Raw genomic sequence first — 26866 nt, 5'->3', positions numbered from 1 at the left:
TGTTCTAAATTGTATTATCTCAGCCTTGATTATTGTTCATCACTGTGTGGAGGGCCGCCGACAGCTTTCCCAGGGCCAGGACTACAGTTTCCACAAGGGTCCCCCTGTTGGTAGCCTTGTGAGCTCCCCCCCCCCACTCTAACTTACACAGCTCCTTGCTCTCTCATCCACTTCTGTTCTCTTTCTGACTCTCCCTCTCTTACATGCTTCCTCTCACTTCCCCACCTCTTCACCCTCCCTCACTATTTTTCTCCCTCTCGCTCGCCCACCTCCCCTTTCTCCCTCCCTATTTTCACTCACTCACTACCTCCCTCCTCTCTCTCCATCCCTCCTTCCCCTCTCCCTCCTCATTCTCTCTCCCCTCCCTTCTTTCACTCACTCACTGACCCCTTCTCTCTCACTCCCTACCTCCCTCATGTCTCTCTTTCCCCCTTCTTTCACTGACCCTTTTCTCTCTTTCAGTCCCCCTCCCTTATCCCTCTCCCTGCCTTCCATATCTCTCCCCCTTAATCCCCCTTCTCTCTCTTTCTCAATGCCCCCTTCTCTCTCTTATCTCTCTCACTCCCTTCTATCTCTCACTACCTCCTCTCTCTCACTTCCTCCCTTCTCCCTCACTGCCTATCCTCCTCTCCCTCCTTCATCTCTCTCACTCCCCCACCCCACTGACCACACACACAATTCCACCCCCACAATATCCCCCCACAATACACAATTCCCTGCCCATAACACAATACCCACACAATAGCCTCCACAATACCCACACAATACCCCTCCACAATACATAAACAATGCCCCCACACCACAATACCCCCCACAATACCCACACAATACACATACACCACAATACCCACACAATCCCCCGTACCACAATCCCTCCTCCACAATATCCCCACAATAGATATACCCCCCAATAATACCCACTCAATATATACGGCTACAACAATACTCACGCAATATCCCCACAATACATACCCTCCAATAATACCCACACAATATATACGGCCACAACAATACCCACTCAATACATACCTCCAACAATATCCCCACAATACATAACCCCCCAATACCCACATAATATATATACCCCTCAACATTGCCAACACAGTACATACCCACCAGCAATACCCAAACAATATCAATATACACACAAAGATTTGGTTCCCATGGGGCTGGAAGGCCTCCGGTAGCATGCCGGTCCTGCGCAGATGCCAAAGTTGGGCCCAACTTCTGGTGCGGCCATGTAGGAGAGAGAGGCCCGGAGCAGCCTAGAGGACTGTATGGGGGAGGGCCTGCTGCATCAGCAGCAGCAGGGATGGGACAGTTTATCATGTAGCCATGGCTGGTCCAGACTATACTTTCTACCTCCTGTCACATAATTCCCAGTACTTATAGCCAGTTGCAGGCTGTCCTGTGGGGTTTACCCCCCTCATGCCGCCTCCTTGTGTGAACGGGGTGGAGATGACCGGAGTCTGTGTACAGCCAATCATGGTGCTGACTCTGTGCTCTCCCCCTCTCTGCCTTAGGGAGGAAGTGACCTAAATTATAGTCAGTCCAGCTCTCCCCCTCATGGGGTAGAGGAGTGGAGCTCTGAGTCTCTCCCAGCAGGGAGAGAGAGACAGGCCTTCTGCCCCTCTTGGGATTGATTGCCTCCCCAAGAATAGAATAGAGCACAATACCTCAAGACTGCTAGAAGGTGGGTACATCCAGAGATCTGGGACCCATCCTAAAAGATGTTGCATGCACTGTAATATTAACTGCAGTGACTGCCTCAATAAAGAGTCCTTTTATATACTCCTGCCAAAGTAACAGTCTATTGGGTATGCAAAAAGTCTGTCATAGTGGGGACTGTCTCAAGGAGCCTACACGAGAAGAACCTGAAGGATCATCAAAAGCCCGTCCTGTTTCCCCTTACCATCGTGGAAGTTCATCTCTCCTGGACCCTCAAGTTCTCCCAGAGAGAGGAGGGGGGGGGGCGGGGGAAGCAGCGCTACAAATGGAGGCATTGCTGAGATGCAGAACAGGGCAGGCTTTTAGGACATTGCAGCAGTGCAGCACAGAAGAGGCCGGGCTGAGCGCCAGATGCTTCACCTAGAACCCTGGGCACCCATTTTGAGTTAAGGAAGGGGGGAATCTCTCTCTGAAGCTACACCAGGGAGGAGTTGCCTAGACCCTTACCAAACACAGAGACTATGTTGGGGCACAGCCTATGGGAACTTCCATGGAGCATGTACCCTTCATCTAAAACCAGACCAGTGGTTGGGGCGTACCCTGTGGGAAAGATCCAGGGAGCGTATACCCTCTTAGCTGCTTAAAAGAAAAATACTAGGGACAGGGCCCTTTCAGTTATTGCTGGGGACCCTGGGTACCTTAAGAAAATATTCTTGGGGGGCACACCCTGTGGGAAATTGTCCAGAGAATGTGTACCCTTCGTCTTGCTCAAAATAGGAACGGGCCCTTTCAGTTGTTGCTGTGCAACTTCTCTTTCTATGGACTGTGGTGTGTTCTCAAAATGGCGTTCCCGCCAGAAAAACGGGACCGCATGGGCTTGCACAGCCAGATGCAAGCTTTCTGCAAAAGTTAGTGCAAGCTGTTCGGTGCCAAACCAACGTCCCGCCCCTCGCTGTGACTGGCTCAGCCAGAGCCAAGTCACTTCTTGATCTGCCATGCCCCTGCCCTATATTCCACCTAGGGGAGGGGGCAACACCAAGACCCAATCAAAGACCACCTCTGTCATGGGAGATGTCAACCACACCCTGCCTTACAGCAGGAGCTGAGCCCAGAGGAAGGAGCTACCTTGCCTTATTGCTGCTTACTACCACTACCTCAGAATTTTCCCGAAATATGTCTGCTTTGGAGTTAGCTAACTACTACCTACCAGGAAGTTACCTGGTAGTCACTATTCATGGCCAGCACCACCTGCACTGTTCTGCCCAAATTGCAGGCTCCCTGGGGGCGACGCCAGCCCCACTGTGAGGTGCCAGCTCTTGCGGCCTGCCAACCCTGGGCCCGCCAACGCTTTCTAACCAATCGACCGGGCCACCACACCAACCCGTGTGGCTCCTGCAGAGTCCTATGCTGCTGCTGATATCATGGGCCCGTGTGCCCTGACCATCGATGCCCATGTGGTGCGTTGCCAAAGGTACCTACTACAGCCTACCCTGACTTGTACACCGTGGGGAGAACCATGGGCTTGTGGGCCCTGCTATCTGCTAACCGAGGCTCCAGTGTATCGCTGCCAGAGATGATCCCCGCTGTGAGGCACTGAAAGTTCCAAGACCGGAACCTGTACACGCCGCTGACTTGGGGATTATGTTGACTGCCCCGGGGGCGTTGGGTGCTCTCCCCGTGGTACCGCAAGAGCGGGCAAGCTCTGTGCCAATGGCCACCAGGGAATGCGAGGTGACCCAACATCCCGGCTCGGAGAAGGTGTCCTTACCCTCCTCTGAAGATGAGACCAGCCGTTTGAGACCTGCGGAGGAAAGACCAACTCTTACCTGCAGTCGGAAACAGAGTCCCAATCCAGATGCGTCCATCCAGAGGGCCGTGGTGTATCTGGAGCCCCAGAGGAGCCCCACGCCCAAAGGACGATGCTGGAGCAATGAAGGAGCTGCCTATAGAGGATCCTGTGGAGCCAGAGGACATCCCCTACCTCCGGATGGGTGAGGCTCCAACGTCTAACTTCCACCAGGAGCTTTCTGCGGCCTACCTGAACGATGAGCCAGATGGGGCCTTGTTCGGTGTGCAGCAGGGTGATGCAATTCATCCGCGCCGCGGGACCAGTTTCTGCCTGGAAATCTCGCGAGAACGGCCCGCCATGATGATGTCAGCAAAATGGCGGCCGCTCAAGCTGCAAAATATCTGCTGAGACCTTCAGGGGTGAGTAATGGACAGTTCACTACTGCTCCTGCCCCCAAAAATACCCCGTTCAGAGGAAGGGGTCGTCGGACCCCCGATACCTCCATACTACCCCCTCTAAGGGCTGTGGTAAGCCCGCACCCTATGGACTGGCCAAGGACAATGTTAGGTCCTGTTCACCATCCCCAGCGGCACATGTCCCTCCCAGGCCCCTACATCTGCCCCGATATTGCCACCTTGGGCTAAGATTAAGCCCACTTCAGAGGGACTTGGTAGCGCTACAATTATATTGACATAGCATGTTTTATTTATCATAATCATTTATGCCTACAGTAGGTTATTTAATTAGGGGAATTAACTGACTATCAGAGTACTGTCTGAATTACTTTGGTGAAATTGCTCCATTCATCACATTAATGACAATCAACTGTCCTCCTGATCATAGGTTACTACTTTATTCATTATTATATCTTTAATTAAACTACTTGAGAGATCTTGAAAAAATCAACTATCAGGAGCAGATTGATAGGAAAGAAAATAACATATTTTAATATAATAAGCAATTACAGTACATATGACAGAGCTCATTGGATTCTGAAAATGTTGTTTCTGAATGAATGCTACGTACATTTTTTCATGGCTATTGCTATTGGAGGACACGTGGTGGCCCTTTATTACAATGTCTCCCAGGTTCAAAACTGGGACAAAAAATGCACCTTCTTTTTGAAGGAAAAACATTCTCATGTAAACCAATTACATGTTCATGTTTGATAAATCTCCTGCAGCAGTTTTGCAGCTGGGAGACTTTGATAAACGACTCTCCATATTTTGGCATGTTAATTATTTACTTACCAATCAGACAAAACAAAAAACATGTCCAGGGCTGATTTGTGTGCAAATGTTTTAAAAGCTTTAGAGGTAATATATTCAGCGACGTATGGGACAAGAAGCGAAGCTAGGAGACAAAAGTTTGAGAAACACAAATTTGTGTCCTTTCTTCTCTGCCATTCCCCCATAATCAGAAACCTGTCCACTTTCCATTTTATCATTAGCCCCTTTATTGCAGCTAGGGGTCTGCAGTACGTTAAATGCATATCTTTGCAATTGTAAAATGTACTTTCATTAGAGTATTTCACAACCCTATTAGAAATAAGATTTGCGATTTAATGAAAAGGCATGAAGGTGACATGTCTATGACGTGAAGCACCTGGCTCCATTCATGAATATTTATTACACCTCATCTACATCTACATTGTTATCCGTACATATAGATACTGCATACTCAACGTATACAGGGGCAAACCTGGCATGCTATCAAATGTGCTTTGAAGCACATCTTCTTCAGGTGTGAGCTGTATATTTATTCATGATGGCTTAATACTGTACATAAGTCTTCTATCTTTTTCTCTGGTATTTAAATAAAAGCTGCATGTTTTTATTTGAGTATTTTTCGCATTTTTGATATATTTATATATATTTTTTTTATATAGTCTGGAAAGCAAAATCAGGAGACGTATTGAATTCGCTCTGTTTTTTTTTCTTTCTTTCCACCAAATCACTTATGGGCTATAACTGTGGAACTGTTAGACGGATGATCTTCAACCCTCCCAGAATGATGCGGGCAACAAAGGTAGTATGATATCTGCTGCTGTTTCAGGAATGTCCCCATCGGTTCCCTGCACAAGGAAGTTTGTGATATTCTGCACTGTTATATTTAGCTGTAGATTTATGGATGTATGGCGGATTCCTTCCATTGTCTCTGCAAATACTTATAGCAGGATTACAAGTTATGCCATTTTGTTTCCTCTGAACAATAATTAGACCGAAATACTGTGTTGAAATAGGCTGGTACTGACTTCATAGATATTCTTTCAATCCTTGGTGTTTCTATGTTGTTGTTGTGGATTTGGTCTATTCCATTTGTTAGTGGTATGCCGCCTTGATTTTGAGTTGTCTAATAGTTTACAATAGGTGTCAGAAGAGTTGCTACAGAAATATTTACTTATCTGTTTTGGGATGCAGTTTGGAGATGGCCAGATAATCATATTATGCAGAATACCTGATTTGAGCATTTGCCGCATGTGTTTACACTTTTTATGTAGTTCTTTTCAAATTCTACTTGCTTGCCGTCATATTTGAACTATGTACTTTGTATTTGTTAGACAGAAGGCATTAACTATCTCATTTTCTTTTGTAGTCATGTATATTTTTATAGCACCAACAATGTGCTCAGAAATAAAATATACAATAGAATACAGGGAATTATAATATAATTAATGCAACAAACATAAAAAACACAGGATGTGAAAGAGAATCTCTGCCCCACAAAGCTTACAATCTAAGTTTACTTTAACCTTCTATGGCATGCAAGCTGCTTAGGACGTACAAATGCAGTTTTATTTTTTCTGGTATTATCTAAGGTCCGATATTTGAAATATTAATTTATATTTGGTGCTGCAAATCAAAGTCATCTTCAATAAGTTATTTTTATTAATGCTTTATGATAGCATATAAAGGTGAATGTACATCAATCTCAACCTCTCTTCTTCTTAGCAGACTGGTACAATGCAAAAACGATTCATTTTATGTGACTGTGTATATGTAATTATGTCCTCCTTTTCTTCTGCATCCTAAACAAATGATGCTTTGGGAAAGCTATTATGAGAAGCTATTCTTATGCTATACACAACAAAGTGATAACACAGATTGCATGTGTTTGAAATGTTCTCTTTGCACTGTTCATTTTGATGTGAAATTACAATTCTCAGTGTGAAATTGCGTTATGCTATCACCGTCAAGACATAATAGTTTTAAATGGTGGCATCATATCTATTCTAAAAAGAAAACACAATAACAAATGCTGGTGGTTGGGCTTTCATTGGACAACGAGTGTTAATAAATGCTTGCTTTTTAAATACAGAGCTAATGCTGAAATTCCGTGGAAACCTGCATTAAATATCATACTTGTTATCAGTTCCTACTATAGGTATGTAGTTTTAGATTTCTATTAATCACCCGACTGTCAAAAGAGGTCCGCAATAGGTTTCTTTGCAAAGCCTTTTATTGGCAAAGGGGTTAATCAGACTCTAAATTCAATTTTAGAATCAATAAAACATCAAGTGTCAACACTCATCTTATTATAAGAAATTATAGTGCAAACGATGGATTTATTTTCCATTCACCGCATATATATGCAAGCATTTTTTAAATAATGTTCTAGGAAAAAGGCCCTGCTTATACACATTCAGTAGTAGCTGATACAATCAAAAGTATGTTTGTTATTGAGGATCTCTCTTTTCCTTTATGTGCTATATAACAAAAGACAGGGGAGCCCAATGCTGCGTCCAATTGACAAAACATATATGGTAATAAGTATAAAGTTAAATACTTCAATAATATTATTTTCTTGGTTATTTAGTTAAACCCTTTGGCCAAAGCGTTATAAGCCTTTATGTGCTAAAAACAATTATTTTAAAGCTGAGAAAAGGGGAATATTTTTATGGTGATACATTACACCATATATTATTTATCATGCCAGCCCCTGACATATTTCTACAATAGTGAATCATCATGGGCATCTTCTCTAAGTTGAAGTCCTTTCTACACATTGAACTCAGTTCTCTTCTCTTCTGCCTCCTCAAGAAATCATAATATATTAAAAAAAGATATATATATAACTGCGGCCTGCAGTCTGGGACCAGACCCAGGCACATTGCCAGAGACTGTCAACAGGGATACAATCCAGCGGAAGGTTCCTCCAGAGGCGGACGCCTGAGGATCCACGTGCGGCGTGGGACACAGTGAGGCCCGGCGGATCTTCATCAAAAACGGCCTGGTCTGGACTAAGACCAGGAAGGTATCTTCTCAACGTGCACCAACGGCCATACACACTGTGGCCGGCGCTGTCGCACACTTGGGGTTGGGCTGCTATTGTGCACATCGGGTGGTTCGGTGCCCAAGGCACCTAATTACTTTGGGGGGGAACTTCCCTGGTGGTGGGCTCACACTGTGGCTGTATTGTGTCAGTGTGGCCATGTATGGCATTGTTATTACCAACGTTATTAGTTATCTGCCAGTAAATATAAGTTAGCCATACTGTGTGCGAGTGTTATTATCTGTTATTGGTGGGTTCCTGTTAGAGGTTATCCTACTGCATTAGGATCTCTCGCAGGTGGAGGCGCTGCATACAACGAACGTGATCACCCCAGGCCCCAAGTGGCGGAGGATCAGACCTCCTGTACGCCTCTCAGGTAATCAGCACGCATAGCCACTCTAGTTACGGGGAAAGAGGGCTACATATATATATACTCAATGTAATTCCATCCCTATATACCAATATGGACCACATAGTATCCACACACCTTTATAGTATTGCAACACCCTATTACATTTCTACACCTACCCACACCATTGGTATACACTCCCACTCCACACCCACCTTTTGTAAAGCGCTGTATACACTGTGGGCGCTTTATAAATTTATATCTACATACATACACACACGCACACATACACACATACACATACATACACACACACACACTCTTACATCACTAACATTCAGGGACCATAAATCACAGAGAGCACAGGGAGGAGGGATAGGTTTCAGTCACAGATACATTCCAGGATGCACTGTTTTTAAGTTAACCCTTTCCTGCTTCATCCATTGTAACATCGCCGGAAGAAGAGATCAGTGTATCTCGAAAGCTCGCACAAATAAAAGCATTTTGTTAGCCACAAAACTGTATAGTCTATTCATTTTTTATATTATATATATATATACTTAGTTCCTTTTGCATATGCATATTTTTGTTGTGCCTGTGTCTCAGAATCTGTCGTATTTTACCCACTACTCAAATTCAATGACATCATTTTGGTTGCTGCTGTAACTGTCTAAGATATTTTTGGGGTGGAACTATACATTTACGCAAAGGCCAAGTGACATTTCTCTTGGCCATGGAAAAGCATTGCAGCAGAAATATGATTACCCCAGAATACAGCAGAGGCTTCCCGAGTCAGTAACTTACCCTTGTTCAATGGTGCTTTTCTACACTGTGTTTTAATGATGTTATATTGCTGGATTGACAAATTTGTTGTTCTGTAGGTTTAAAACAAAGTTGCTTTTTGATTACTGACTATTAAACTGTATAATTTAATAAACTCTGAGGAGTACATTAATCTAGCAATTTTCCCCAGTATTCTTCTACTTATATGAATAAACAAACAACCTTCCTGGCTAAAATGATGTAAAATGTTGTAATCAATTTCTAAACAACCAGATGTCCTTTATATGTGGTGTTGTCTCATTTTTATTGGAGTATGATGTAGCTTTTTTTTTTTTTTTTAAATGTTCCTCAAAGGTTGAAAAGAAAAATATTTAAAAAAAAAGCATTTTGTTCTTTTAGATTTTTTTGCAGGAGTCTTGTTCACAGTTTGTTAATGGAAATAACTCATGTGCAGTCGCATGTCAATCAAAGTAAAGATGTTGTTTTGACATTTCCATTTATAAAAGAGCAAGTTAATTAAAACAGTGTTCGGAAAAGTGTCACTGTTATTGCATGATTAACACGTCGATGTTTCAGGTTCCACACTATTAAAAATGGAGATGAGGTGCAATAACATAATCGGAGTGATTTGCCGAGCACAAAGGTGCGTTAAAAAAATACGTATTTGGCGATTTGTCTGATTTTGGTTTATTTAAACCATCACCAGAAAAACAAATACAATTGAAAAAGGGGAATCATTATTACTGTAGGTTTGTCTGTTGCAGTTGATTTTAATAGATCCATTGAAAGCACTGACATGTATATGCAATTGATAAAATGTCAGTCAAGCGCTACCTAGTCTTTCAACACTGCTGTAAAAGAAATCACAGGGGGACCCTAACTTTCATTCGTTGGAGGAATGTAACTTCAAAGGAATCTCCTCTTGTTTATCTTATTTTCTTCTTCTGGCCAATAAACATTATTTTAACTAGGATAACTTTCCTGTGTAGTTTGTTAAACCATTGGACGATAAAAGTATGTCAGGTTTGTGAGCCACACAGGAGCATTATAACATATATAGCATATTGATTTTTAGTTTTTTCTGGAGTCATATATTTGGCGTTAACAATACGCTGGGTTCCCGTTTTACAGTGGTAGATGCAGGCTTGCAGGCTTACAACGCTTTGGCCAAAGGGTTTAACTAAATTACCCTTTTTCATGAGAATATATAGGTATTTCACTGTGTTTTTTTGTCATATTGGCTGTAGCATTGGGCATTTCTGTCTTTTGTTGTATTCATTTGGCCACGCTCAGTAGCTCTCCTTTTGACATTTATATACATATAAATGAGGTTTCTTGAGCTTGCTGGGATTCTGTGTGTTTATTAACGTCAACAGACAGTAGAGTTCTTTAGTTTCTGTTTAATAATGCAAATAATAACAGGGAAGCGTCACTCGTTTCCTTCAGTACTTTAATGTCACTCACTGTCCTTTCGTTTTGTTTATAATATTTAACTTTACAAAGTGCTCTGATGCTCTTTATGATGCATTTTTTTTATGGTCGGTTATCTCAGATGTTCTACTGACATCTACAGTACTTCATCTCTCCCTGTGTGTATTCATAAAAATCAGCATTTTTTTTTTAAAGATTATTGAGGGTACTGCGGAAAATGCCACTCCTGAATAAGAAGACAACAGCATTATAAACTGAGGCAACAGTCAAAATAATTTGTACCCTTTTCTTGCTTGTTATACCGATCTGCTGTATTAATATGTCACCCCGATAATATTATCCCTACCCACAAGGATAGCCTAGTGCCATTAAATTGGATGAACTTAGCTCAAATTCAGATGTAAAGTCAGGGTGGCCCAGGCAAATTTCATTTTTTTTGTCTCGGTAAAGTCTTCTGGGCAGGGACTTGTGCCTATAAATTCTATGCACTTGTTGCATAAAATGTAGTTCTGTATATACAAAACTATCTTATTCATCTCATTCCTAACCCAGGAATCTGGACAGGGTTTTTGCACTGACTTTTATTTCACGCTGGTAGATTGCAACTCTTTGATACAATGGGAATTTTATTATTGACACCTAGTCTGGATATATGCTGTATATTTAGGAACATGCTAATGTTGGATTAGCTGGTGAAGTGTAGCAGTTTTTGTAGCTTTCACTTTTTTTTTTTACTTTTATGAAATTATGAACAAAATGTTAAACAACATGTTAAACAACAGCTTATTTGCTAGATAGAACATATGCGCACTGTTAAAAACATATTTGTGATGCAAATCAGAATTTTTCTTTACTGTAAGTGGAATTGCTAAAAGTAGAAAGAAAACCTTGAAAAGTTGACGATTATGATTTCTGGGGAAAAAAAAACTTTTTATAAGCACTTTAATTTCTCAAAGACAGTATTTTGTGATTTAATCAAAGCTTAGCATTATTGTCTTATCTCAAATATTATATTGTATCTGCAGATAACATGATTTGGGGACATGGTTGTGTCACTTTTTATCCTTCACACAGAAATGAACATATTCAAAGATTATTAGATTAGATTTTTTTTTCCATAAAATAGATATTATCTGCACTTCTTCGCAATATGCTGCAGATTTACAAGTAGCCATGTGTCCATTTACATTCTTTCATTTGTGTCTTTCATAATTGGTATGTTTTAAATTTGAGGCAATAGTATTATCGTGTCAAAATGTGCATAATTCTAATATCCTTATGAGACTGGATGTATATACAATCTGAGGTTGTTTGGCCACTTCAGTGATGCCGAGGCCTGGAAATCCATTACTGTAAGTACTTCTCATACACTCGTAATTGTGATAAGCTTCAGAATGCCTTAAACTAACTCCTCCAGATCATGTGTCTAGAATTAACATGGCTTGGATCCCCAAATTAAATATTCATTGTTGTTTCCCACAGGATGGTTCATCTATGATGTATGCAGCGTTGAAGTGTGAAGTAAATAAAAGATTGTAGTGATGTTATTTGGCTTCTGTAATACATATTTGTTCTTTAAATGTTCAACTTTGTGGCCTAACATAGAAACTGCTAATCTTCAAAAGCTGTTCAGGGAGCTAAAACGTGATTATGGCAGATGGGGATGTTTCATCATTAAAACCTTTACTTACTGGGAGAGAATGATATGTAAAAAAAAAAAATGTTTACAGCCAACTACATGATCTTTGATTTTAGAAATATGTTAGCATATACAAAATACTGTATGTGTCATCTATAATATGCAGTATTCAGTTATATATTATACTAAAATCTAATAATTATACAACACTTCATTTTGTCCTTGTCTTTTAATACAGTTCTATTATAAACTGTTTATTCCAAAATGTTTCTAACATAGTGTTGGATGCCAAAATATTTAGCGAATAGAAACGTATTTAGGACATACAAGTAGGCCCCTAATTTAAATGGATACCTATGTACACGAAGGTCAGTTTATTAACTGTGAGCTCTTCCATATTCCTTAACTACTCAGTATCTATGATTACAGATCATACAACAATTCTTCATGCCCATTAACAATAAGTGAGTAGAGAACAAAAAGCCAATTATTTGCAGGACAGAAAAACCTTCTGATAATTCAGCAGGCTTTAATTAAGCCAATACATCACTCTGTGCTTATGAGACAAAGAAGAATAAAACACTCACTTTTTTTTGTTAACACTATATTGCTATTTCATTTAGTTTTCCATATCTAAATGTTTAACCTTTGTTTAACGCAAGAGTACTTGTAACTATATTGGTCCTCGAATAATAAAATGCAGATTGTGTTACCTTTTACAGAAAATGTTAATGATAAGTAAATGTCACTGTACTGTACATGATTAGGGACCTCCCAGGCATTTGAAAGCTTAGTTAAAAAAAAAGCAAAGCTAAGAAAGATAAATATTGTCAGTAATGAGAGTGATTATGCTACAATTTAAAGGATGTAGCCTGTGTTTAATGTTTGAGTTAACAGCTCACTTCCTCAAGATCATATTTCATGTAAATCCTAGTTTATGTTGCTTTCATCCTGTAGTAGTTTGTTTAGCTTTGCCTACATACGATGTGTACACACAACGTTTCCCCATCTGTCCATGTCTGTAGTCTGAGGGGAACCCCCACCCAAAACAACTCCTCTTACATCTCCTCTTACATCTCCATCACTCTTCTTACTTATGATGATGCACTTTTTTCTAACTATACCGCACTCTTTATTGATAACGTGGGAATTAATAAAGTATAATCAATTATTCCTAGATACGTCACTTTTAACTTTGTTTTATTTATTGGGCTATGAGAAGTGTCTCCACCTACTATGGGGCTTATGCACAAAACCATGCTCTTTGTAACACAGAATAAGCTCAGTAAAATGAATGATGTTTCCTCACTTTCTGTAACTAGCAGTGCTTGTATTAATAAGTTCCTTTTTATATTATTGTAACGTTAACTAGAAATGTAGTTATTTGTACACTATATATATATAATTTATTATATCACATCGTTTTTTTTAGAATATTTTATTCCGCATTACAATTTTTACTAGCATGTGAAAAGTAAAGATTGCGAATAGTGGTTCCCAATTTGACTTTAAATTTGTGCTTAATGCAATAGTATTGTATACATGAATTTAGAAAGGTTACTTAATGCAAGGTTAACGTAGTATCCATTTTACTAATCATTTAATTATGTTCTATTTATCAAGCATATTTGCCAAAAAAATGTGCAAGTTGTTTTTTGTAATGTGTGTTATAGCACAGGATACCTAACAGGCAAAGTGTGATGAATTTCAGAAAGACTCGCTGTGTCTGAGTTGTTGAGACCAAGCAGCTTGGGTTTTTTTTGATTTGGTTTCATAACACAACTTTTTTTTTCTATTTGTATTAGACCACTCAATTCTTTTTCATGTTGAAATTCTGCTTCTTGTTCAGAATCTATTTCTATTACTGCTGACATTGACTTTATACTCCTGTAATTTAAGTAACAAATGTTGCGCTAGAGGGAAGAAGCTTTGTGTTCAGACACGAAAAGCAGCATCCAAATAAAATAATGCAGTCAATGAGAAAATACATTATTTTTACATTAACACAAACGGCAAGAAATTGTAGCAGAAATACAAATCTAAACACGTTTGTAAATGCTGTCTTTTTGTATGTTTGGGAGATTACCACGTTGCTCTGCATTTTCTGTACTTTATAGAAACATTGAATTTGACGGCAGATAAATACCGCTTGGCCCACCAAGTCTGCTCAATTTCCTATCTGTTGTAAAACTCAGACCCTATTTGATCCATGGCTTTATTTCATATTTAGGATAGCTTTATGTCTATCCTAAGCATGTTTTAATTTCCTAACTGTATTATACCATACAACCTCTTTTGGAATGCTATTCCATTAATTCAGCACCCGTTTGTCACATTTCCCCTTAGCCGGTCACCTCCAGCTTCAGGGCATGACCTCCTGTTCTAACACTTCTATTTCTCTGAAATATGCTTTCCTCCTCTACTTTGTTGAAATCCTTTATGTATTGGAAAGTTTTGATCATATCTCCTCTCTTTCTTCTTTCCTCTAACCTGTACCCATTAAGGTCCTTTAGTTTTTCCAGATAAGTCTTATGCTGTGAGTCATGCACATCTTAGTAGCCTTTTTTCTCCAATTTATTTACATACTTCTAGAGATGTGGTCTCCAGAATTGAACACAGTACTGTAGGTGACGTCTCACCAATGATCCATAAAGTGGTATCATCATCACTCTCTTTCTGCTTCTTATCTGAACCTAGGAAACCACTGTTCATCAGATATTCAACACATTCTTTCTGATATAGCAGGGAGTAAGTATCAGGGAGTAAGAGTTGAGCTGAGCCTGAGTTTTTCCATGATGTTCTGCTCCAGGTTTCATGTGTAGTTACAGATAATATATATATATATATATATATATATATATATATATATATACGGAATTGAGTATTTGTTTTTGATTATTAAGCTCGGCTAACACAGTACAGATATATATATATATATATATATATATATATATATATATATATATATATATATATATATATATATATATATATAGCAACTGTAAATATTCCTGTATATTCATTTGAATATACAGGAATATTTACAGTTGCTTTATGCTTTACTATGGAGGGTTTGACCCCCTGAAGAAGTCGTCATTTGATGACAAAACGCGTAGGGCGTGGCTAGAATCCGGCCGCCATTTGCCCACAAACATTGATGCAGATTGACTGAGAACTTTTGGCTCCCGTGTGCTGCTCTCCCGGCCTGCTACCTTATACATATTATATCTGAGGTGCCTGTTTCCCGGAGGGACTAATGGTATGGAGCACTGAAGGTGAAAGATCCCTCTTCCGGTTCCGGTTCACGAAGGTGATCCACGTGACGACGCCACTGACTGCGGACGGATGCTGGTGATTGAGCTGCAAGGCACATGAGAGCCTATCTCATAAACGCTTTTATTTGCTGTATCCTTGTGAGTGGCCATTTGTTAGATTTTATGTTCATTCAATACATTTTTATTGTGGTAATGCACTAGGTGTGCGCCTGTTTCTTTTTTGTTCTTTTTTCCATATATATATATATATATATATATATATATATAGCAACTGTAAATATTCCTGTATATTCATTTGAATATACAGGAATATTTACAGTTGCTTTATGCTTTACTATGGAGGGTTTTAGTCACTTTTTGTACCCACCATAACCTTAATAGTATATATATATATATATATATATATATATATATATATATATATATATATATATATATATATATAACAAAAAAACAACAATATGAAGTAGCGCCGCTAAATATCCCAGTTAATATATAGATATAAATATGAGAGGCAGTAGCTAATTGGATATGCTTGGAGGGGCAGCTAGAGTAGGCTAGTACACAATAACAATACAATCTCCTGACAATTAACCCTAAAGAATAAAAAATCTAAAAAATATATTTAATAGGTAAAAAATAGAAAAATTGCCAAAAAATATAAAAAATGGAATAAAAAACCTTCAATACATAAAGTCCTGTTCCAGTGGCAAAGTCTTTGGTTTCTTGCAGCCCGTTTCGAAGGGATCACCAGTCCCTAATGATATCTAGAAAAAAGGAAAGAGAAAGAAACAGGCGCACACCTAGTGCATTACCACAATAAAAATGTATTGATTGAACATAAAATCTTACAAATGCCCACTCACAAAAGTACAGCAAATATAGGCGTGTATGAGATAGGCTCTCATGTGCCATGCAGCTCGATCACCAGCGTCCGTCCGCAATCAATGGCGTCGTCACGCGAGTCACCTCCGTGGAACCGGATCCGGAAGAGGGGTCCTTCGCCTTCGGTGTTCAATCGAATTGGTCCCTCCGGGAAACAGACACCTCCAGTGTAGCTAATGTATGAGGTTGTAAGCCGGGAGAGCAGCACACGGGAGCCAGAGTTCTACAATCAACCTGCAGCAGTGCTTGTGGGCAAATGGCGGCCAGAATCTAGCCACGCCCTGGCGAAGGACCCCTCTTCCGGATCCGGTTCCACGGAGGTGACTCGCGTGACGACGCCATTGATTGCGGACGGACGCTGGAGATTGAGCCTATATTTGCTGTACTTTTGTGAGTGCGCATTTGTAAGATTTTATATTCAATCAATACATTTTTATTGTGGTAATGCACTAGGTGTGCGCCTGTTTCTTTCTCTTTCCTTTTTTCTATATATATATATATATATATATAGCAACTGTAAATATTCCTGTATATTCATTTGCATGTCTTATATGTCATATATATATATATATATGTATGTATCTGTACTGTGTTAGCCGAGCTTAATAATCAAAAACAAATACTCAATTCCGTGCTGTAGCTAACAAAATGCTTTTATTTGTGCGAGCTTTCGAGATACATTGATCTCTTCTTCAGGCTTGGGTACAATAGATAAAACAAGAAAAGTTTAACTTTTTTTACTAAAACAACCTGGAATGTTATCTGTAGATGAAACCACCCCCCCCCCCCTGCGATTTATGGCTTTAGGTGTTAAATGGTCACTGAATTTTTGTGATGTAACACAATATACAGATGTAGCAGACATTATTGCATCCGTTATGTGCATTAAGGCACTCATTTGTGCAATGCACTTAGTAAATTATGCAATTTGGCAACTTGTGACTCCATTGAATTGTATTATATTACTCGATAACGCAAATCGCATGCTAAAATTCAGGACTGCGGTAACGCAAAATTGATTGATAAGTGGAGCAATAACGTCAGCCACATCTGTACATCTCTCCATACTTATATGAGATGTCAGAAGCTTCTGAATTATCTTTGCATTTTGGGGGAAGATATATCCTAGCAAATTTGGAACAAAATTGATGCAAATTGCATCATTTTCATCTTGCATTTCTTTGCGTTAATGTATCAAGGTCTTCGCTCCAAGTTTTGCACCGTTTGACTCTCCTTGCAATTTATGGGGTGTCAATAAGAGGAGCTGGGAAGGAGTTACTAGACTCACAGTTTAATGAGATGTGCAAACTCAATGCGTCACTTTTGTATCATGTATTTGTCAAAAAAACCTACTAGGACTGAGGGGGCATAAACTTTCTGGCCAACAATTTGCATCAAATATAAGAAAAACTTTTCATATTTTTGATGCAAATGCGAGCAGGAAATGAAGAAATGCATCAAAACAACTGTGCCTTGGTTTGTAGCCACAATTACTGAATGTAAAGTTGTTTGAAGCGGTGTCACTATGCATAGGTTGTTGGACTGTCCCTAAAAGAGCTTGTTTTACAAAATGATGTGCACGTAAGAGATCAAAGTGTCATATTCAATGTTATCATATATTTTGTAAAACGTGAAACATGCCTTTTCTAACTTTGAAACTGTACATTAAATGCTATATGTTGGCAGTAGTGGGATGTGAAATGAAAACCAAGCCGTACAGATAGACCGCAGCTTTTCTGCTTTAGTTCATAACATGATGTGCTGGCAGATGATGTCTCTCAGCAAAAAAATGTATTCATTGCTACTTCCCGCAGCTTTTCTGACTCTTCTCTGTCAGAATTACAGCAGGGGGCAACAATGAAAGTAGTTTGTTGCCTCTGAGACATTGGCTGTTAAACATTCTGAAACCAAAGATTACAATAGTAGCTTAGTTTTTCCCTAAGGCTCTTTTTCTGTTGACTTGTACTTGATAATGTAAGTAGCCAAGTTGAAGAAATTGATCAAATTAAAAAATAATTTACATTCTAAACTTGAAATTGTAGTATCTATAGGCAGTAGGTCTTATGGAGAACTGAATTATTTGCAGATTTTGAACATTCTATTGGATAAATAACACATGAAGATGGGTATGAATGTTCAAAAAGAAAATGATATTGCATACAAAAGGAAATGGCTAGTATAGAAGATAAAGTATTCTACTTACATTAAATGCCTGCAGGGAAAGCCAACTATTTAGAACATTGTTAGAGTAAGTAGACTTCCCTCTAAAGATTAGTGCTGGAGCCTGGAGGAGCTCTTTATTTCTTGATGCATTTATTTAAAAATAATATCTGCAGTGTTCCAAAACTACTGATCATATATTGTTAAAGAAAGGGCAGAATCCCCAGGTGCCGAGCAGCATGTCTTCATAAGACACCTCAGATATTAGGTAGTGGAAGGGGGTGGAAAAAAAAGGTATACAGAACATTGCAAAGTTTTGCACCGCTGTAGGACTGATCATGGAAGTCACTCCCGACTTAGTTTTCACCATGCCATCATCTACCAGACCACCGCCATAACCTGACACATCTGCCCCGATCCTGGTTATCAAATCACTGGATGGTCTGGTTCTCTGCCTCGGCCATCTCCTTACATACACTCCACTAAGCTATCCTTAGCATGGAGGTTGGAGGAGCAACCAATCAGAGCGTGGTAACCCTATGCCAGTAGCCAATAGAATAAGGGGCTTGTCTCTTGGCTGAAGTCAGAGGAGGGGGCATGCCAAGCTGGCTTGGGATGCCTTGTGGGCGGGACATACGAATTGACAAATGGGAAACGTGTCAACATTCTGCCGCTTCCCCCAGTCAACCCATTGCCACCTACTGGGAAGGCTCCACTAAGTCTGGCAGACATGGGGTCCTCACCGCAGGGTTCTCTGTTCTGTGGACTCAGTACCCCGCCCTGCCCCGTCCACATAGCACCCTGACACCTCTCAACATCCCGTCTCCTCTTTGAACTACGGACTCTATGCAGACTTGCTGGCACCTAAACCAGATGCCCTGGCTGACTGCATAGAGCCTTATAATAAATGTATTCAACACAAAAAACATATTTTAATACATGGGGGAATTTGGGGAGACTCGTGACAGTAAAGGAAATAGGACTGAGATATCTGGGCTCGAAAACCAGGAGTGTGGGGGACACTGGGTAGCCCGGTGTAATTCTACCTGCGTACTGGCAAATCATGCTTGCTCGCCGGGTAGAATTAAGGTACTACTGGTAGCTCCGGCCCCCAGGCTCCTGCAAACACAATAATTGTATTCTTACTCAAATATCCCACCTAAAACTTACACTGAGAAAGTTTCATGAGCCTGGGGCAAAGGGAACATGGAAAGTGGAAAAGCAGGGGTCACTTTAACGTTTCATGTAATGATACCTGGCCACTGGCTTATTGTGCTAGGTAGCTGCCAGGGACCCACAGGGCCCAAGGGTAACCAGAGGGCTTAACCTTTATATAGCCAAGTTACGCTTGCCCGTCACACAAAGTACTATAGAACATTTTGTTATGACACTCTAGAGAGCACACTCTTATTATCATATTACAATATCTCATGCAGCTCTTCAGATTCGTAGGTGATAATAATAATGCACATACACTATGTTGCAAGAGAATAAAGGATTTTCTAAGAATTATTTTGTGTCAGTAATACAATGTTTATGGTATACATGGAAAAAAAAATTAAAATGTGAGAATATAAAAATAATAAACTTATCTAACCCGAAAGCTTTCAGACAAAATTATATCACATATTTTGTTTAATTTTCATTGTCACTCATGTTGTTTTGTACAAGGGTGAATGGCCACAACACTGGTTCAACAAAGAAAGAAACTATCTTTACTGAAAATATTTTTAAAAACACTAGCTTGGAAGCAGGTCCCATCTATTAAAGCACACCTATTCTCACATATCTAGAGACACACCAATATTATTCCCTCAACCTGGTTTGGAAGAAATGGTCTTATCACTCAATCAGTAATAATGATATTATTGGAATACAACCAATGGAACTTTCTAAATACTTACATGCGTTTTTTATTAAACGTCTCAATTTTATTGTCTAATATATCCGGAAACCAGTAGTTGGCATGTTTCATATACTGAATCCTTGTTTCCAATATTAAAAAAAAGAAATACACTTCAGAGGGGATTTTTACAATTTGGGATGAAAACGTGGTAGAATAATATTTGAATGGCTTTCAAACATTGTGAAAATGTTATATATATATATATATATATATATATATATATATATATATATATATATATATATAAAATTAGAAATGTGAATGCTTGATGCTACAAACAGTGGGAACTTTCTTGACAATGGGGTTTATTTAGGTGGAGGTTAATATATGAGATCAGTTACCTTAAATCACTTAGGGGCAGATTAATCAAGCGCTGGTACAGGTTAGCGCATATGATCCATTGTTAGCTCTCATTCAAATCAATGAGATTTAACGCTGAATCAGGTGTGCTCACCAGTACCGGCACATCATGAATCTGCCTCTTATAACTTGCCAATTATAAGGGCAGAATTTCAATAGGAGCAATTTAAACACCATGTGAGTATTAAAGGGTTTTAACTGAACATTCACAACATGAGCATAATATTACATATTATATTACTACATTTGAAACACTTTATTCTAATTCTGAAAACCACAAAGCAACAGTTTCTTTATTTTACAGCTTACTCTCAATAGAAAATGCAGTAGAGAAAACTAATTTAAAGCAGCAATACTGCATTCCCCTCACCCCCCCCCCCCCCCACTTTATTTTTTGTATTATTAATACTATATGTAAAGGATGTGGCAATGTATCATTCTACATACTTACCTAAGCTGGCAATCGTTCGGTGCTCCTGTTATAAATCTGAAACAATCCTTATAGTGTTACTAACATAATGTCTGCTTCAGTCAGTGTAACTCAGCAGCTACAATGTATCCTTATATTACGAAGGTAACATGATCTATTTTTGCAGTTTACAGCTCAAACTCCTGGGAATATTGCAACAAATTATCACAAAGGAAAGTATTGCAAATATCTTGCACTGCTGGCGAGGTTGACTAATGCTGCGCTTATAGCGCCATCTCCAGCGACGTGGTGGAATTGACTTAGCTTACAGCGATCGCAACCAAGCCGTTGCGCCGTCGCGTTGCTTCTATTATAAGAGCATGCAATGGCAATATGTTTGTTTTGCCACAACATCGCGTCGCCGGCACTGTAAGGCAGCCTAAAACCTGCTATAGAAATCAAAGGATGCTTTAAACCTCATTAAAAATGACATTAACAGTTGGATGATAATAATAATAATAATAATAATAATAATAATAATAATAATAATGCAATAACTATTATCTAATACTACAGAACTGATTTTATTTAAAGAAAAAACATATAAGATTTCATGTTTTGTTGCGTTAATCCGTTACAATGGGAGAAAGAACTGGGATTGGTGTTTAACTGGGATGATTGGGGGGGGGTGTCTTTGAGAATACTTCTATATCCTCCATATGCTCTGCAATCAAAGAGATTAATATCAAAGTCCTGCACAGATAGCACTATACCCCACTTAGATTGAACGCAATTTCCCAGGACCACTCTCCAGATTGCTGTGGAGACCGCAGAGGTACATGCACTTTTCTCCACATTTGCCGGTCATGCCCCAGATTCAGCACCCTGTGGGAAAAAGTAAAAAAATCTGAGTAGAAATGTTACAGATAACAACACCCAAGGGGGAGGGAGATGTTTCTGGGAGAGCGCGGGCGGTTGCAGAGGTCACGCGCTTTTCCCCAAGGCATTTAAATTAAATGCCGGGGGACCGTGCGAGGCCTTTGCAACCTCTACTTACTGAGGTTCAGCCGGCCTCAGGACGTGTGACCATGGCAACGCCGCGGGGTCATGTGACATCACGGTTGCCACGGTAACATGACGTCAAATGACTCCACGGGTCTCGTGATGTCACACTACCCTGCGGTTTCATTTGACGTCGCACGAGGTAAATGGGAGGGGTGGGGGGGAGCACCGCCAGACCAGCAGAGGCAGAGGGGGCACAGCAAAAAAAGTTTGCGCTCCCCTGGTCTAAGTCTTTCTAGCAGATTTTGACTGGGAGGGTTTAAAAAACATATAGAAATCTAGGTAGAATGCGGCCGCCTTCCTACTTCCTGCAGCAATCTGTGAAATGCTGCAGCTGAGATGTGATATTATATTACTAATCATAGATGAAGAACCTACACAGTGCCACACCAATGATGTGCCTAATATGGTTAATTGTGTACATCGTAATGCAAGATCAGTCAGATCTTCTACTGGCTTTAGCTATCCTTTATTATATACCTGACGTTTGCTACAATGTATCTCCACTATGAAGGAGTGCTGCAAGAGCTACATGTAACTAGTGTGCACAAATTAACTCTACAATACTGGAGACATCAGCAAATAAACAGAGCTTCTGTTTATGCTTAATCTACCCAGCATGAATTTGCTATGATTAAGTCGTTTGGAGGAAATCCTGATGAGACGACGCAGGACCGACACAATGTTACATCAGTGTTGCATCTAACATGGCTGTTTCTACACATCGTGAGGCAAGAACTGAGAGATCCTCTACTGGCTGTAGCAATTTACACGACTTATGTTTGCTACAATGTATTCTCAATTTTGGAACAGCGCTGCAAGATCTACATCTACTCTACGCATGCGCAATTGTCTCTATGACAACCGAGACGCTAGGAAGTTATCAGTGCTTCTGTCCGTGTCTAAACTATTTAGTATGTATCAGCTGTGTTTTGACTGCAGATCGGCCACCAGGAGTAGTGAGCAGGCTGACGTTACTATCCTGATGGGGCAGCATGTGAATTTTGTATTATTTACGCATGCGCACTTTATCTCTATGAAACAGAGACGCTGGGGAGTAACCAGCAGTCTGATTCTGTTATCAACCAATTTAACATTTATCAGCTGTGCCTCAGCTGCATACTAATGCCACCATGTGTTAGCAGCAAATTTGTCTATTGGCTGGAATCTTTTTTTGCGCGAATTGCAGTCATGATTGACATTTTGTATAAAAATCTCATCTGTTCACAACTTTAATTAACACTCCAGGAAGAAGTCCTGAAGGACAAAACGCGTCAAGTGGGTCAGACAGAGACTTCCCTGCTTTAATATAGGCATTCGTAATACCTAAGGACTCAATTCTGTGCTTTACCAGCAATTTCTACCTACCAAGGAAGGGACTACATCAGTTCCAAGGGGCACCCTATGCTCTTGTGGATGAGTATTATTCTAATCCTCTACTTTCACTTGATCTCATCTGGGACTGTACATACAGGACATTTTATCCTTTAATTCCATGCCCTGTGGGTTCTATATCAAGTAATTTGCCATTTAAATCTCCCACAGTACCCTCACCAATATGCATTTCTGCACTGACATGTTTGCTACCAATAGACCTGTGGGACATATTTCAATTTAGACTGTTTAGTCTTTTCTGCATTCATGTTCTTGTTAATTTGTGCAAATGTATATTTAATGCAGCAGTACTAGGTAGGGACTATTTGCTTTTACATATGTGGTCAGCTAGCAGTATCACTACTTTTTAAGAGTATACCTGTTGTTTATACTATTGGTATTTATGGCTGGCCGGTCGTGACTTTATTGGGCACTTTTTGTTCCCAATGCAGTCCTTTTGAAGTCAGGAATCTTATTTAGTTAGTAGTTTTTTGTATTATCCATTAGGTTTCTGTCCGTGTATTTACATTATTTTTAGGGGGTTCTTTCTTTCTGGTTCCATGTGTGGGTTATTTTAGTTTTTATGTTAGATGTGTTATTGATTTGAATAAAACTTATTTTGTATTTTTGACACATCTGTTGTTGTATATTTAATTGATATATCTGAGTGCTTGTTAGGGGTTTCTTTTGTGTCTTGTGTTTCTATATTTCCCATTCCCCATAGCACCGCCAGCTCTGTAGTTACTTTGTAGAGGTAGTCTGGTTTAGGAATCATTTATTATCAGCGGAGTAGATCGCGGTATCTTTTTTATGTGTTTTTTATATTACTATGTGTAACACATTATTGTTACAGCTTCCAGAGTAATAGACAGTTTGCTGTTTGGAACACAGCAACAGATCTGTTTGTGATACTTTGTTGCCAAAGTGCCAAGCTCAAAAAGGTGTGTGTCAGAGCCCATTTCAAAAGAGGAAGTGGATATGACTTTCTAAACGGTTTCTGTTGCAACCAAGGATGCTCAGTACAAGATTTTTTTTTTTAAATGACATTAGGAGTTTTAAAAAAATGCAGACAGTATTATCTAATACTACAGCACAGATTTATTAAAAAAAAAAAAAAAAAAAAAACCATATATGACCTTATTCTGTAAGGCGTGATAAGAGCAGGTGATGTGCTATCCCCTGAAAGCCCCATTGACTTTAGTGGGGCTTTTCCTGCACTTATCGCACCTTTCAGAGTAAGGGCCATAGGATTTTTCACTTTTTGCTGCTTTAAAGACAGAGTTACTAAATTACAATACAATCCATGTATAATGACACTGTATGACTATCTAAAGATGAACACTTTCTTTCATGTAAAAGCCTCAGATTTATTAATAACAATTCTTGTAAACAAACCCTGTCTTTCTTAAAGTCATTAGCATGGCTATTCTGCATCCTGTAATGGGTTATATATATTATTTTTAATCAAATAGAAATAGGCATGTTAGTTTAATTGCAAAAGTGAAGAGTAAATGAGTTTTTCAGTATTAGGTGCTACTTTTTTATTTGGACTAACAATCGATATTATAAGACAAACTTCTTCGACCTGAAAAAGAGAAGAGAACTCTCGAAAGCGTGTCTTTGCTACACCCCTCCTGCCTGCTCTCCTCTGTCAGTGTGCCTCCCTTCTTACCCCGCGGTGTCGTGTGACGTCACGTGACCCGTGGCATCATTTGATGTCATGTTACCGTGGTAACCATGACATCACTTGACATAGTGGCATCATTTGACGCCGTGCTGCCATGGTCACGTGTCCTAAAGCCGGTTGAACCTCAGTAAGTAGAGGCCTCGCGCTGTCCCCCGGCATTTCATTTATATGCCTTGGGGAAGAGCGCGGAACCTCTGCAACCGCTCGCGCCCCCCCAACCCTCCCAGTTTGCGCACCGCTGTCTAATAATATCAATTGTTAGTCCAAATAAAAAAAGTAGCACCTAATACTGACAAACTTATTATTTTTAATAAATACCTAACACCTAATACTGACAAAGCACCCCATCCGAATGTGTTGTTAACGTGTGCCAAAATATTAAATATACTGCAATCTTTCCAAGGACCAAGATGGTCACATGCCCAGTGCCATCAGCTGTTACGTAACATAAATAAATCCTTTTTTGTTAAAACACTGGATGGCTACAGTGACACAATATTTACTGTTTCATTGTGATTTCCCTTTGAATGTAACCATGAAATGTGGCTAGAAACTTAAACAGCTTAAGGGAAGGATAAGATTTAAGATGGTTTGTTCATTGGCATTTAGTGACTCTGCCTTGAATTTCAATCCATTGTTAATGAGGTCATTTTCATATAAGATTTGAAGCCAGTCTACTTACCACCCCGAACAAACCTAGACAATTGCAGAACAAATCTCCTCATTTGTATGCTTAGTAAAATGGAAGACAAACCGCCTCATGTGTAGTTATAATTAATGGCCCTGCTTATACTTTCTAATCTAAGGGCCTGCAGAATTTTGTCATGCATTGCTTCTGCCATGTCATGATAATGCTGCATATAAGAATATACACATTTTCAATTGGTTAAGAAGTTAGATTCCACATTCATTCCGAACAATTATTGAGCAGCAATGTCGTTTGAATAATTCATTCATATTCTATTAGAATGGGTACATACTGTATATCTAGGCATTTTGCCAGTCTGCTTTCTCTGCACTATGATCTTATTCAAATTAGTAAGGGCTGAGCCTGTAATATCATAAGTAGCTTTAGTCCTTGCAGTAATCTACTCTTAATAAGAGAAAGAGATGTGCTCCATATGGTAACCTGGAAGATCAAACTTGAATTATGTCTGGGCCCTGACCAAATATATACCTGTGATTTAGTTATATCCTTAATCACAGATTGTCTTCATCCAAGATTAATATCAGTTTAGATGCACCTTGTCTGAGGCCATCTGTTGACTTGATCAATCCAGTAATCATGTCTATAATACAACTCATTCAACTTCTAGCACAAGCGAGGTTAATGAGAAATAAAGGTTATTCATTTTATTTAGGAACCACACAATATGATAATGGATTTCTTACAGAATTTTATTTTTCCTGGAGACAGTTCAATTAAGAGAGGAATTGATATTACATTTGAAGCCAGAATATTCCCACTGCTCTACTTTTGCTTTGAGTAGTAAGCACAAATACCAATGTACACTATCTAATAGTCTTATGGTTATCATCAAACACATATATCTTCATAAAATAATATAGCTTTGAAATATCATTAAAAAATAAATAAAAATAAAAGGAAACTATAAATAATAAAATTACACAACCCACGTTTAAAAGATAAATGCATACTGGAAGTGAGAAACAGCAATTTATTCATGCTTAAAACATTGATATTATTTTCCACCTCTAGTATCATCATTAAATGTGTGCATCCCCTGTATGATTATTTTAATATTTATATATATATATATATATATTTAAAAAAAAATATATATATATATGTCAAG

The 26866-nt window shown here is 39.3% G+C and overlaps 1 protein-coding gene across 4 annotated transcripts in view; it reads left to right on the top strand.

Annotated features, from left to right (window-relative positions):
* PCDH7 (protocadherin 7) overlaps positions 1-26866 on the top strand; it is a 689933-nt gene that overhangs the window by 71599 nt on the left and 591468 nt on the right. Inside the window, exon 2 of one of the 4 annotated variants that reach the window (XM_075568129.1) lies at positions 5443-5485. The exons of the other annotated variants lie outside the window; for them this stretch is intronic. Within the exon in view, the coding sequence (XP_075424244.1) occupies positions 5443-5485 (43 nt within the window). The remainder of the gene's footprint in view (positions 1-5442; positions 5486-26866) is intronic. 4 annotated transcript variants of the gene reach the window in all.

Source organism: Ascaphus truei, chromosome 1 (genome assembly GCF_040206685.1).
Source record: "Ascaphus truei isolate aAscTru1 chromosome 1, aAscTru1.hap1, whole genome shotgun sequence".
NCBI lineage: Eukaryota > Metazoa > Chordata > Amphibia > Anura > Ascaphidae > Ascaphus > Ascaphus truei.
This window is presented reverse-complemented; position numbering and strand designations above follow the sequence as displayed.